At 40.0% G+C, this 15,671-nt stretch overlaps 1 protein-coding gene across 1 annotated transcript; it reads left to right on the plus strand.

Annotated features, from left to right (window-relative positions):
* The first annotated feature begins 8,185 nt into the window (after positions 1–8,185).
* LOC120089009 lies at positions 8,186–8,909 on the plus strand. The gene is made up of 2 exons (XM_039046445.1): positions 8,186–8,438; positions 8,725–8,909. The coding sequence occupies exons 1-2, from the start codon at positions 8,186–8,188 to the stop codon at positions 8,907–8,909; spliced, it is 438 nt and encodes a 145-aa protein (XP_038902373.1).
* Positions 8,910–15,671: the final 6,762 nt, after the last annotated feature.

The following is a 15,671-nucleotide window of genomic DNA, read 5'->3' on the forward strand; positions in this document are numbered from 1 at the left end:
GTTCAATACTGTTTACAAAGTATAGGAGACTGTGAGATTTAGGGCATCAACCCCAACAATCTCCCACTTGACCTAAAGCTAGTGGGGTGTACAATATAGTCAAAGTTCAAAGTACATGAATAATAAACTAGGGCATAACACGCGCCCAGTATAAATCTCCTACTTGCCCTAGTCCAGATGTGGCCTGTCCCATAGACCCATACTCTGCAGGTGACCCTCAAACACCGTAGCCGTAGAGGCCTTTGTAAATGGATCAGTAATATTGTGCACGAAGCTATCTGTGTGACAATCACATCCCCTCGATGCACAATCTCTCAGATGAAATTAAACTTTCACTCTATATGTTTGTCGTGCTTGTGACTCCTAAGCTCTCAGGAATTAGCCACAGCACCATTATTATCACAATAAAGTGTGATGAGCTTTGACATGTTCAAAAAAACATCCAGATAGTCAAGAACATCCTGAGCCAAACGACTTCCTTGGCAGCTTCACAAGCCGCTACATACTTAGTCAGTGGAGTCGGCGATGCACCCTTGCTTGGTGCTTCGCCATACTACTACCCCTCCGTTAAGAGTGAATACTGATCCTAATGTAGATTTCCTAGAATCCTTATTGGTCTAATAATCAGAGTTCGTGTATCCTATAAGGATCAAATCCTTAAAACTATACACAAGCATGTAGTCCCTCGTTCTCCATAGATACTTGAGGATATTTTTAACGGCTATCCAGTTATCTAATCCTAGATTAGATCGATATCTACTGACTATCCCCACTGCATAGCAGAGGTCAGGTCTAGTAAATAACATCGCATACATCAAGCTGCCCACATCAGATGTATAGGGGATCCGTCTCATCTCCTCAACCTTTTGAGGTGTCTTAGGACATTGTTCCTTAGACAATGTAACTCTGTGCCTGCAAGTCAATAAGCCCTTCTTAGAGTTTTGGATCATATATTTGACAAGCATCTTGTCAATATACTAGGCCTGAGACAACACTAGCATTTTGTTATTTCGATATCTAAAGATCTGAATACTCAGAACAAACTGAGCCTCTCCTAAATCCTTCATTTGGAATTAGGTTGCTAGTAAGTTCTTAATTGCAGTCAGTAAACCTACATCATTCCTAATGAGTAGGATATCATCTACATATAACACTAGAAAAACTACTGAATTTTTTATGATCTTCTTGTATACACAAGGCTCATCAACATTTTGATCAAAGCCATAAGATTTGATAATAGTATCAAATTTTATGTTCTGTGATCGAGAAGCTTGCTTCAGTCCATTAAGAGAGTAAATATGCGTCGATTGTATGAAAATTAGCTTAGAAATATAATAAATATAAATTATCGCAATTACACCCACTAACATCATTAAGATGGTAGAAGAAGATATTTCTACTATGTTTTGCAGGAAACCAAGTCACCGCTTGCGATCAAGGCTCAACGAGAAATTGAACAACGCATCTCTATCACCTTGCGCTCGTCAATCAACAATGAAGAGACAATTAACGCAATGACGGTGCAATGCGACAGTTGATCCCGAGCTAAGCTTCAATTGCATGCGATAATAAAAACAACACCGCATGCGAGCAACCGATCAAAAGATGTAGCCGAGCAACGCAAACGCGGAGGATTGTAACACATGTACAACAACCGTTGTGTAGATTTGACGGTCTGATTGTATAACAGAAAGAATATTTATTCCTCCATCTTTGGAATTTCCATAACAAGAAGTGGGGTCCACAAGCCAAGAGTCAAATCTTTTCACCTATAAATACCCCCATAGACTTCAGTGAAAAATATACTTGACACGGGGTAATTTATGCTAGATTATTGAGAGAAAGGCTGATCTGAGTGCTGATCAGAGAGATCCGGGAAGAGAAGAGACAAGGTTGAGATGTAAGTCTCAGTGCAATTCTGCCAAATCCCCGCCGAGAAGCTCTGTATTTAGATCCCATCTACCGGTTGAGCAAGTCTGAGAGGGAAGCTCATCCGTCCATTCACTCCATCGACACCGACAAGCAGTTTTCCATTCCAGATCTGTGCCAAGACGTTGCCGCTTATTTGTATTTGTTTCTAACTCTATTTCATCAATTTTATTTTATCTTCTTAATATATTAATTCGAAACCATGTATCAGACGCTAAATAGTATTATTAAATGTCTCGATCATTTCCATTTTCACTTCTCTGTCTATTTCTGCTCCTCCCTAAATCATTTTCTCCATGATATTTTCTTAATCCCTTGGTGATTAATATGAATTAAACAAGTAACTTAATCTATTCTAAAGAAATAAAGATGTTTAGCTAAAGCATGCTAGACAACATCTTCACCTGTGAGAGTAGAGATGAAGATGCCATTCTGATCTGTCGAGAGAAGGTTAGAAGAATGCGTTAACTAAAGAAAGAAGTACTTCCAGAGATGGAAGCAACCTTGCATTCATTACGTTTATCCCTGTTTCACCACAGTGATGTGGGAACGTGGCCGATCACCAAGAGGTGTACGCCAAGGGAAAAGCGGAACCGTATTTATGCCATTGACACAATTAAGGAACTTGCAATGTTTGTACTAATTATCTTTTCTCTTTCTGTTTCACACATAAGACTTGTCACCCCATTACACGATCTTTGTATAATCTTCACAGCCAGCCTCGACCTCAGTATCATGAAACTTGTACCTTGTATCATCTTAGATCAAATTTACTTTAACGCAATTTATTTTATTATCGCAACTTTACTTCTTTACTTTACTTTATCGCATGTTTATATCCTTGTACACAACAACTTTTATAAATTGAAAAACCCCTGGTCGCATGTATCACAAACATAACGCAATAACCTTAAACAGTCCCTGTGTTCAACCTCGAATCACACCGAGAAACTTGCGGTGGAATTATACTTGGTTCCAACGCAAGGAAACTTGTGACAACGCATAGTATACTACTAGATTCTCATAAATAACACATATCTAGAAGTAGTATCGCATACAGACAATAAAGTCATCATTCTATTCTTGCATCGCATTTTAATCATCACAGTGCATGCATAACAAGTAATTAAAACTTTGCATTACAAGTTTATGGCACCGTTGCTGGGGAATTGGTTACGGGGACATGGACTTGTCTCATACATTATATTATCCATGCGGTGTGTGACATAAGATCAATTTCTGCGTTTACAAGTTTATGGCGCCGTTGCCGGGGATTTGTTAACAGTTTATTGTTTGAGTATATTTGTGGTGTTTTGCAGGACAAATCTCTTTGTACTGGCTGTTCAACGCGAAGAGCAGTCTGACGGCTTAGGAGTGCTTGAGTGATTCAGAGATTCTAAGTGGACCTAGAGATCAAGTGTATTATTCGCGCACAAGTTCATCAGGGCCTAATTAAGTGGTGAAGAAGCATGGCTTATGAGAATGTGGCATTCGTAGGGAACCAAAGGGAAAATTTTCCGGTGCAAGATCCAGTTTTTCTTGCTGCTGACCATAACATCCCTATGAGGGATTATGCGGCGTCGGATTTCTATAACTTTTCACCAGGAATCGCAAGACAAACGGTTGAGGAGAATGTAAAACCAATCATGCTGCAGATGATTCAAAATATGGGTCAATTTGGAGGATTACAAGGAGAAGTCCCTCATGCGCATTTGACGAATTTTGTAGACATGCGCAGTGCATTCTCCATACCTAATGTGACTCAAGAAAGACGTAGGTTATATCTTTTCCCATACACACTGTGGGATGAAGCAAAGAGGTGGGCTCAGTCATTAGAGCCGAATGAGATTAAAGCATGGGAACAATTGGTTGATAGGTTCATGAACAGATTCTTCCCTCCAGCCGTCAACGCAAGGAAATGGAGGGATGTGTTGAATTTTGAGCAAAAGGGTTATGAAACCTTGAGCACCACTGGGTGCGATTCCGACAGTTAGTGAAGAATTGTTCGTATATCGGGATTCTCGATAGTATTCTGATGGAAACCTTTTAAAATGGCTTAGATCAATCAATGCAAGCAGTTGTCGGTGCCTCCGCAGAGGGAGGATTAATGAACAGATCATATATGGAAGCAAAGAATATCTTGGATCGCATCTCACGAAATTCTGATGAGTGGATTGATACTGGGCTCGAGGTAAGAGGTCTAAAGTAAGAAAGAGTAAAAAGTGTCGATGTGCCAACTGATACAATGAGTGCACTAGTCGATCAAATGACTATAATGACTTTACTCCTCCAGGCGGTGGCTAACCAACATAGAACTCTCTCTCAGGATCAGCGCAAGTTAATGAATTGCATCCAATGTGGAGAGGGACATCCAGTAGAAGTCTGCCCATGGAATCAACAACCCGTATATTTTGTCTATGATGAATTGGTTGGCAACATCTAGAACCCTGGTTGGTGGGATCACTCAACTTCGAGTTGGGATGGGAATCACAACTAGGGGAGCCATAGTTTCTATCAGAATAGTTATCAAGGGGATAGAGGCAACCCTCCGGTCTTCATTACTCCAGACTGTAACCCAGGTAATTCTCAAGGTATACCACCCTGTGACCAACCGTTCTTATATGATACCTCTAGCAACACCTCGACTCTGGAGACATTGTTAAAACCTTACATTGAAAAGAGCGAGGTAATTAGAAAATCACAAGCTGACTCCCTTAAAGAATTAGAAGAGCAAACTGATCAGCTTGCTAGAGAATTAAAGAAGAAAGCACTTGGTATGCGGCACAGAAACTCAGGGGCATCGAGGCAGCTAGGTAAAGAATATGTCTCGCAGTTACATTGAGAAGTGGCAAAACAACAGCCCCTATGCCATGAGTACCAGATGTGACTACAGCACCAGTAGATTTGGCTGTTGAAGATGACCAATCAAACAGTAGTGGAAAGAGTACCAGTTCAGAAGCAATTTCACATACAAAAGATAAAGCTCCTCAAGACTTGAATTCTCAATCAAGCAACCTCCAGATAATGAAACACAACAAGAACAGGACCTCAGTAAGCAGCCAACGCAACAAGAAGAAAGGCGGGATCCTCCACCTTTCCCGTCCAAGCTAAAGAAGAAACATGATAGAAAACAATTTCAGAGGTTTCTGGACATTCTCCGACAGCTACACATTATCATTTCGTTAATAGAAGTACTAGAGCAGATGCCTTATGTAAAATTTTTCAAGGATATCCTTGCCAATAAAAGAAAGAGGGGAAAATGAAAAAGTTGCGTTAACGTATGAATGCAGTGCACTGTTTCACAAACAATATCCCCACTTAAATGAAGGACCCTGGGAGTTTTACATTGCCTTGCATGATAGGATGGAAGATGTTCGGGAACACGCTGTGCGATTTAGGGGCAAGCATAAATGTAATGCGCTTGTTGATTTTTAAGAAGCTAGATATCGGGAATGCAAGACCAACTACGATCACATTACAGTTAGCCAATAGATCAATAAAGCATCCTGAGGGTAAGATAGAGGATGTACTCGTTCAAGTGGACAAGTTTATCTTTCTGGCAGATTTTGTCATATTGGATTACGAAGCTGACAAAGAAGTCCCTATCATCTTGGGTCGCCCATTTCTCGCATCAAGGCAAGCACTGATCGATGTGCAAAAAGAGGAATTGACCATCAGGGTCGACGATTAGGAAGTAAATTCAATGTGTTCAATGCGTTGAAGTACCCAGGTGACATGGAAAACTAACAATATATTGAGGAACTGCGGGAAGAACATTGGCACGAACCCCTGAAGGAGCTGGAGGAAGAAGATCTTGAAATCAGGGTCGACGATCAGGAAGTAAAATTCAACGTGTTCAATGCGTTGAAGTACCCAGGTGACATGGAAAACTGCCAATATATTGAGGAACTACGAGAAGAACATTGGCACGAACCCCTGAAGGAGCTGAAGGAAGAAGATCTTGGAATCGGTGCAATATTGGAGGAGGACTGCGCCACAATTTGTACTGAATCAAATTTTGAACCGCTCAAGTTATCTGAACGGAACTCACAACGCATTAAACCATCTTTGGAAGAGCCACTTGTGCTAGAGTTAAAGTCGTTGCCCGTGCACCTTAAGTATGCTTACTTAGGAAGTAACAACACGTTACCAGTTATCATTTCCGCATCACTGAGTAAGGAGAAAGAAGATGCGCTCATACAAATCCTAAGAAATAAAACAAAGGCCTTAGGATGGACCTTGGCGAACATTCGAGGAATCAGCCCCTCGTATTGTATGCACAAGATTTGTTTGGAAGAAGGAAAGACAGGATCGGTAGAAAGGCAACGCCACTTGAACCCGACTATGAGGGAGGTCGTAAAGAAGGAAATAGTGAAGTGGCTGGATGCAGGAGTTATCTACCCGATATATTATAGCAACTGGGTGAGCCTAGTGCAGTGTGTTCCAAAGAAAGGTGGGATGATGGTTGTCACTAATGACAAGAATGAATTAATTCCCACAAGAACGACTACGGGGTGGAGAATTTGCATGGATTATCGTAAGTTAAACTTGGCCACTAAAAAGGACCACTTTCCACTCCCGTTCATTGATCAGATGCTAGATAGACTTGGGGGGAATGAATTTTTCTATTTTCTTGACGTCAATTCAGGGTACAATCAAATAGCAATTGTGCTGGAAGATCAGGATAAGACAACATTCACGTGCCTATTTAGTACATTTGCATTTTGACACATGTCATTTGAACTCTGCAATGCGCCAGGCACTTTCCAATGATGCATGATGGCAATATTCTCAGATTACTTGGAGGAGTCAGTTGAGGTATTCATAGATGATTTTTCAGTCTTTGACAATAATTACGACTCCTGTCTATCTAACCTTGAAAAGGTCTTGAAGAGATGCGTGGCAACAAATCTTGTTTTGAACTGGGAAAAATGACACTTTATGGTGGAAGAAGGAATAGTTCTGGGTCACAAAATCTCTAAAGCAGGATTGGAAGTTGATCAAGCAAAAATTGACGCAATTTCCAAGTTACCCCCACCAGTGAACGTGAAAACACAGGAGCTTTCTGGGACACACTGGGTTTTATAGAAGATTTATTCGCAACTTCTCTCAGATCGCAAGGCCCCTAAGTGCGCTCCTTAAAGCTGACCGAGAATATAATTTTGATGATGCTGTATCAAAGCATTCAACACATTGAAAGATGCACTCATCACCGCACCCATTCTGGTGGTGCCAGACTGAATGCAACCATTTGCATTGATGTGTGACACGAACGGATATGCTATTGGCGTAGTATTAAGTCAGTGTAAGGACAAGGTATTGCATCCTATTTATTATGTGAGTAAAACATTGAATGATGCGCAGGAGAACTATACAACCACAGAGAAGGAAATGCTTGCAGTGGTATTTTCACTAGAGAAATTCCGACAATACTTAATCGAAAAAAATGTTGTGGTGTATACGGATCACTCTGCGATCAAGTATTTGATGACAAAAAAGGATGCAAAACCAAGGCTTATATGGTGGATGTTGCTACTGCAAGAATTTACCAAGAGATCAAAGACCGGAAGGGCACCAAGAACCAAGTCGCGGATCATTTGTCAAGATTGGATAATTACGAGGTTCAAAGTAAAGAAAAAGATATTGAAGGAAGATTCCCCGATGAGCTGCTGATGGCAGTGGGCATTAATGTTCCCTGGTATGCAGACATCGTGAATTTTATTGTTTTTGGTCAAATACCAAATGGCTATACTTACCAGCAAAAGAAGAAGCTAAGACATGATGTCAAATTTTATTTCTGGGATAACCCATTCCTATATCGACTTGGTCTTGATCATATATTACGTCGATGCGTTCCTGAGCACGAAGTCAAGCACATTCTGGAGATGTGTCATGAGTCCCCTTATGGAGGACACTTTGGGGGGCAGCGGACTACCGCAAAGGTTCTATAGTGTGGCTATTTTTGGCCAACACTATTCAAGGATGCCCAAGCCCACGTTGTGCAATGCGATAGATGTTAGAGAACGGGGAATATGTCAAAGAGAAATGAAGTGCCATTGACATTAATCTTAGAAGTGGAATTATTTGATGTTTGGGGAATTGACTTCATGGGCGCGTTTCCACCATCAGAAGGTCATCACTATATCTTGTTACGGTTGATTACATATCAAAATGGGTTGAGGCTATCGCATGTGCCAATAATGATGCGGCCACAGTGGCAAAGTTTCTTAAGAAGAATATTTTTGCTCGATATGGGATGCCACGGGCCTTAATCAGCAACGAGGGCTCTCATTTTATCAACCGCATAATTGCCAACTTGTTGACTAAATTTAATGTCAACCATCGAGTTGCGACTGCTTATCACGCACAGACTAATGGGCAAGTAGAGATTTCTAACCGAGATATCAAAACTATCTTGGAGAAGGTAGTTAATACTTCTAGGAAGGATTGGCTACCCAAGCTTGATGAAGCGTTGTGGGCATACAAAACTTCCTATAAAACACCAATTGGTATGTCCCCATATGCCCTGGTCTTTGAAAAGGCTTGTCATCTGCCACTCGAGTTGGAACATACAGCGATGTGGGCATGCAAGAAGTTGCAGTTTGATTTAACAAATGCGGGGAAATTCCGAAAGCTACAATTGAATCAGTTGGTCGAATAGCGAAGGAATGCCTATGAAATTCCAAGATCTATAAGGAGAAAACCAAGAAGTGGCATGATGACCGATAAATGATCGGACATTCAGCGAAAGTCAAAAGGTATTACTATTTAACGCTCGTTTGCGATTATTCCCAGGAAAGTTGAAATCTCACTGGTCTGGGCCGTTCAAAATCAAGACTATCTTTCCTCACGGAGCAGTGGAACTAACAACCTTAGACAGGAACAACGCGTTTAAAGTCAATGGTCAATGGATTAAGCCGTACTACGGAGGTGACTTCGAGCGACGCATGGACATCATTGACTTGGGCAAGCAAGATTAATCCGCTTGCGGGAAGCGATTGCAGTAATTTTGAGAACTTCTTTCAATCAACATCTCTATTTATGTTTGCTTGCTTTCTTTACAGTTTTCTTTTATTGCTTTCAAAATCATGTTATTTACTACTTTTTAGAAGTAGCATTTATTGTTTTCGGTAATTCTCTTCAATTTAATTTTTCATGTCATGTTGAATTCTTTTAGTTTGTATACATTAGTAGTGCTGTTCTTTAATTTTTGTGAATGATTGGATGAAACATTAGACATCGCAAAGTCTTTTCGACCTGCATTTTTGATGATTTAAAAAAAGAAAAATTTAAAACCGGTATGTAACACGATGATTGGTACATTGTGTGTTAACAAGAGACACTTTGCATTCATTACACCCAAATGCATTGCGTTGAGGGGTGTGTTGCGCACGTATGTGTTCTTTGCCCGTCCTTAGTGAAAAAGCATTATGTTGAGGTAGTGATGCGCTGGTAGAAATACCGTGCGCCCGATCCTCCAGAAATGCGTTGAATTAAAGGGTGTGTTGCGGGAGTGCATGCGTTGTTGCCCGTCCTCAGCAAAAATGTATTTGCATTAATAGAAGCACGATGTTAATTTTTAACCCATCTGAATCAAATTCAACAAGATAACATCTCGATTCTTTGATTCTTTACGTAGGCGACAATTTTGTATTGCGTTAATTTTTAATTATTTGTATACTTTGTTAATATTCAATACAAATGAGTACATATTCTCTCCATTTACCTATGCCTTTTTTTTTATCATCCTTTGTCAATATTTGCGATGTTATGAATCTTTTACTTTTGCGTTATTCATTGTGCTGCCATGATGTATAATATGTTTATAATTAGAAACATTTCCCATACTTTGTAAAATCTGACTAACACAGTTAATTCGTAGCTTAGAAGTACTTTACCTTTTATCTATCAAAGATCTACTCAAACCTTCTTTTTAAAATTTTATTCTAAGTGTTTGTCTAGTCTATCCAAACAATGCAATGAGGACCTTGATCATCTTTAAATTTGGGGGTGAGGAAGGTCTGAGCAGATGAGATCAATAATATGTGGTCATTATGAAAATGCGTTCATTCTCTATAAAAAAAAAAAAAAAAAAAAATCAGACAAAGCTCCAATGTCAGCGCAAGGGAAAAGCCTCAAGCATTCCCAACCTGATAAGAGTTAAGTTGTGAAAGGAACCTGCTCGTTGTTTGATGTTCGTATGACACCCGGTTTGGAAAAGCCAAAACGAAGGTGGGTTTCCAAGAACAATGCAATATGAAAAAGAAAAGAAAAATAAATGCAAGAGACAACTCCTCTGATTATCATGAGTTAAAGTTGGAAATTGGCACACGACCGTAGTGAGATGTTTGTATGACACCCGTGGGAGCAAGCCAAAACGAAGAGTATAACCATGACCAACAGTCTCTAAATAAATGATGCAAAGTTTGACCATCGCATATAGATACATCGAGTTGTTTTGACAAAGAAGAGGTAAACATTTTATTTTTAAAACTATAAAAGCATCTTTGAGCAGAAATATGTTATGTAGATGAATAAAGTAGGGCTTTGTTAAGAATTAGCAAGGATAGGAGGAAATAGCATTGTTGAGAAATATGCCTAAGTGTAACATTCGGAGCAAACAATCGACGCAAAAATATAGGATAGGAATTGAGATATATTGACTTAGTAGAAGATATGCTTGAGGATAAGCATATATCTAAATTTGGGGGTGTGATAACTTGTAGAAATACAAGCTATTTATGTTGCCTTATTCAGATTTTGCGGCCAAAAGAGAGTAAATATGTGTCCATTGTATGAAAATTAGCTTAGAAATAAAATAAATATAAATTATTGCAATTACACCCACTAACATCATTAAGATGGTAGAAGAAGATATTTCTACTATGTTTTGCAGGAAATCAAGTCACCGCTTGCAATCAAGGCTCAACGAGAAACTGCACAACGCATCTCTGTCACCTTGCGCTCGTCAATCAACAATGAAGAGACGATTAACGCAATGACGGCACAATGCGACGGTCGATCCCGAGCTGAGCTTCAACCGCATGTGGTAATAAAAACAACACAGCATGCGAGCAACCGATCGAAAGATGCAGCTGAGCAATGCAAACACGGAGGATTGTGACACGTGTACAACAATCGTTGTGCAGATTTGACGGTCTGATTACATAACATAAGAAATATTTATTCTTCCATCTTCAGAATTTCCATAACAAGAAGAGAGATCCGGGAAGAGAAGAGACAAGGTTGAGATGTAAGTCTTAGTGCAATTCTGCCAAATCCCCACTGAGAAGCTCTGTATTTAGATCCCATCTACCGGTTGAGCAAGCCTGAGAGGGAAGTTCATCCGTCCATTCACTCCATCGATACCGACAAGCAATTTTTCATTCCAGATCTGTGCCAAGACGTTGCCGTTAATTTGTATTTATTTCTAACTCTATTTCATCAATTGTATTTCATCTTCTTAATCTTTTCATTCACAACCATGTATCAGACGCTAAATAGTATTATTAAATGTCTCGATCATTTCCATTTTCACTTCTCTGTCTATTTCCGCTCCCCCCTAAATTATTTTCTCCATGATGTTTTCTTAATCCCTTGGTGAGTATTATGAATTAAACAAGTAATTTAATCTGTGCTAAAGAAATAAAGATGTTTAGCTAAAGCATGGTAGACAACATCTTCACTGTGAGAGCATAAGTGAAGATGTCATTCTGATCTGTCGAGAGAAGGTTAGAAGAATGCGTTAACTAAAGCAAGAAGTACTTCCAGAGATGGAAGTAACCTTGCGTTCATTACGTTTGTCCCTGTTTCACCATAGAGATGTGGGAACGTGGCTGATCACTAAGAGGTGTACACCAAGGGAAAAATGGAACCGTATTTATGCCTTTAACAAAATTATTGAACTTGCGATGTTTGTACTAATTATCTTTTCTCTTTCTATTTCACACATAAGACTTGTCACCGCATTACACGATCTTTGTATAATCTTCACAGCTAGCGTCGACCTCAGTATCGTGTATCTGAAACCTGTATCTTGTATTATCTTAGATTAGATTTACTTTATTGCAATTTACTTTAATGCAATTTATTTTATTATCGCAACTTTACCGCTTTACTTTACTTTATCGCATGTTTATATTCTTGTACACAATAACTTTTATAAATTGAAAAACCCCTGGTCGCATGTATCACAAACATAATGCAATAACCTCAAATAGTCCCTGTGTTCAACCTCGGATCACATCGAGAAACTTGCGGTGGAATTATACTTGGTTCCAATGCAAGGAAACTTGTGACAACGCATAGTATACAACTAGATTCTCATAAATAATGCATATCTAGAAGTAGTATTGCATATAGACAATAAAGTCATCATTCTATTCTTGCATCACATTTTAATCATCACAGTGCATGCATAACAAGGAATTAAAATTTTGCGTTGCAAGTTTATGGCGCTGTTGTCGGGGAACTGGTTACGGGCACATGGACTTGTCTCATACATTATATTCATCCATGCGGTGTGTTTCATTCGTAAATAGACTGATTAAGCTTACAAACCTTTTGCTCTTGACCATGAGTTATGAATCCCACAGCTTATGATAACTTGTAGAACTACAAGTTATTTATACCATCTTATTTAGATTATGTGGCAAAAAGAAGGAAAAAGTTATATAGAAATTGGCTTAGAAACGAAAAAGTTGTAAAGTGTCGGAAACACACCCGCTAACCCCATTGCGATGGCAAAATGAAATGTCGAAGTCTTTGTTTTGCATAAAATAGGCCACCGCATAAGAAGATTTCTCGAGGACAAAAAAAAAACAACGCATTTGCACTGCATACGGCGATCGATCCCGGGTAAAAATATCAACGCATTTGCACCGCATGCGGCAATCGATCGTAGATGAAAAGAGCCATGCATTCGCGCTTTTCTATTGTACGATCTGTCAAATTGAATGTGGAGCAGACCGGATGTTTCCACCAAGCCGTGGTAGAAAAAGTAGCTTTTCAGAGCGGGACCATTGACGAAGGAGGTGCCAAGGTTTAAAAAGAGCTACATCAATTTCAAAGAAGGCTGGCTAGTCTGAAGAGACAACTTAGAGAAAATCAAGGGAGAAAGACGAGACAAGACCGAAAGGGAAGTCTCGGGAGCAAGAAATTCATTCTCATTCCCGAAGAGAAGCTCTGTGCAAAGATCACTTCTACCTGGATAACAAGCCTGAGAAGGAAGTTTTCCACCACATTCCTCCTACACGCCGACAAGCAAATCGTCTTTTTCTGAAGAGAAGCTCTGTGCAAAGATCCGTGTCAAGACATTGACATGCTTTCCTTATTTGTTCTCATTTTCTATTCATCAATTGTGTTCATTTCTAATCTTTCATTCATCCATCTGTAACAAACGCTTATCTTTATCTCTTAATATCATTATCATATTCATTGTCATTTTTCTGTTCTCCACCATACATTAATCTTCCATTTCTTTAACTATGTGTAACTAATCCCTAGGGTAAGGGGAAGGATTAAGCGAGTAAGTTAATCTTTGTTGAAGAAATCAGCTAAGTTTAGTTTGTACTCAACGTCATCTTCACCTATGAGAGCAGAAGTGAAGATGTTATTCCACCTCTCGAAAGAAGGATGGAAGAATGCGTTAACTAAAACGAGAAGTATTTCCAAAGATGGAAACAACCTTGCATTCGCAATGTTTATCCCTGATTCACCATAGACATATGGGAATGCGACCGATCACTGAGAGGTGTAAGTCAAGGGAAAACGGAACCTTAGTTGCATCCTCAACGGGATTGATGAACTTGCGGTGTCCTTTCCCCCAACCCATTATCTTTCTGACACATTTCACAAGACTTGCCACCACATTCCATCCGAAACTTGCACATCTTCACAGACAGCCCATTTATTTGTTTGTTTATTTATTTATCACTGCATTTTATTTATCCCCACATTTTATTTTATCACTGCATTTTATTTTATCATCGCAATTTACTTTTCCATCGCATTTTACTTTTCCAATACAATTCATTATTTTTTTTTTCAGGTCGTATATATCACATTAATATCGCATTGATCACCGCAATCCCCGCGTTCGACCTCAGATCATCTGAGAAACTTGCATTGGAAATATACTTGGTTCCAACGTAAGAAAACTTGTGACACGCACGTACTACATGAACGCATACTACAAACGCATCTAAGCAGCATCACATATATCATTTTAGAATGTAGTATCGCATTTATTATCGAGAAGGTGATTCATCACCACACGTCATCATCCACTTCCACTCTATCACCATCCATATTCCCATCCTTTGCGGCAGCATTACATTCGTTTTGTCCGCCACAATTCAAATTTCAAGTGAACAAGTTTTTGGCACCGTTGTCGGGGACTAGCAATTTTTAGTGCTGAATATTTTTGTGATATTTTGCAGGACAGATTTCTGTTGTATAGTCTGTTTATGCGAAGAGCAGGCTGACGGTGCATGAGTACTGGGACAGAACCAAAATTCAACGTAGACCCAGAGATCGAGCGAACCTTTCGCAGAAGAGCACGTCAAAACCGAACTAGGCATAGAAGAAATATGTCAAACAATGACGTGAGGCCCGAGGGGAATCAGGGAAGGAACAACCAGCGCAAGACCCAGTCTTTCTGGCCGTTGACTGCAACATTCCCATGAGGAACTATACGGGGCCTAATCTATACGACTTCTCGCCTGGTATCGCAAGGCCTACAGTAAAGGAGAACGCCTGATTTGAAATTAAGCCTGTCATGCTCCAAATGATTCATAATGCGGGTCAGTTTGGAGGTTTACACGGAGAGGACCGCATGCACATCTGACCAATTTTGTAGAGATGTGCAACACATTCTCCATCCATGGCGTGACTCCAGAAGGCATAAGACTATATCTCTTTCTGTATACACTTAGAGACGAAGCAAATAGGTGGGCTCATTCGTTGGAGCCAAATGATATAAATTCATGGGATCAGTTGGTTGAATGGTTCATGATGAAATTTTTCCCTCCTGTTGTCAACGCAAGAAGACGGCGGGAAGTGTTAAATTTTGAGCAAACAAAAGACGAGACTCTGAGCACCGCATGGGTGCGATTTAGAAGATTGGTGAAAAACTGTCCGCACATCGAGATTCCCTATTGTGTCCTCATGGAGACTTCTTATAATGGCCTGGATACAGTGACACAAGCAGTTGCAGATGCCTCCGTGGCAGGAGAATTTATGGATAAAACGTACACTGAAGCAAGATTCAGCTTAGATCGCAACTCGCGAAATACAGATGACTGGGATGATGACGGTTATGGGGGGAGAGGCATAGAAAGAATGAAAGCAGAGAGCGCCATTGTACCAGCTGATACAATGACCACATTGGCTGCCCAGATGGCCAAAGTCACCTCGCTCCTCCAGACAATGGCTATAAATCAAGGACATCTCTCTCAAAGTGCAGCTCAAACCAATGCGCTAATGTAAATAGTAGCAGTAAGCTGTATACAATGCAGAGAGGGGCACTTAGTGGAAGTCTGCCCGTCAAAACAATAGTCATTTTACTCTATCCATAACAACCCATTCAGCAATACGTACAACCCAGGTTGGAGTAATCATCCCAACTTCAGTTGGGGAGGAAACAACGACCAGGGGGGCCAAAGGAACATTCAGACCAATCATTCCGGGAATAGAGGCAATCCTCCGGTTTTTCATCACCAGAATCAAAGCCAGGTAACTAT

The sequence above is a fragment of the Benincasa hispida genome, chromosome 10 (assembly GCF_009727055.1).
Source record: "Benincasa hispida cultivar B227 chromosome 10, ASM972705v1, whole genome shotgun sequence".
NCBI classification, from domain to species: Eukaryota; Viridiplantae; Streptophyta; class Magnoliopsida; order Cucurbitales; family Cucurbitaceae; genus Benincasa; species Benincasa hispida.

What these genes read in the sequence shown, in the direction of transcription:
- LOC120089009 (XM_039046445.1), top strand. Translation starts at nt 8,186, where the DNA reads ATGCCACGGGCCTTAATCAGCAACGAGGGCTCTCATTTTATCAACCGC. An exon ending in TTCCTATAAAACACCAATTG is followed by an intron (nt 8,439 to 8,724) that starts GTATGTCCCCAT and finishes GATTATTCCCAG; the next exon opens with GAAAGTTGAAATCTCACTGG.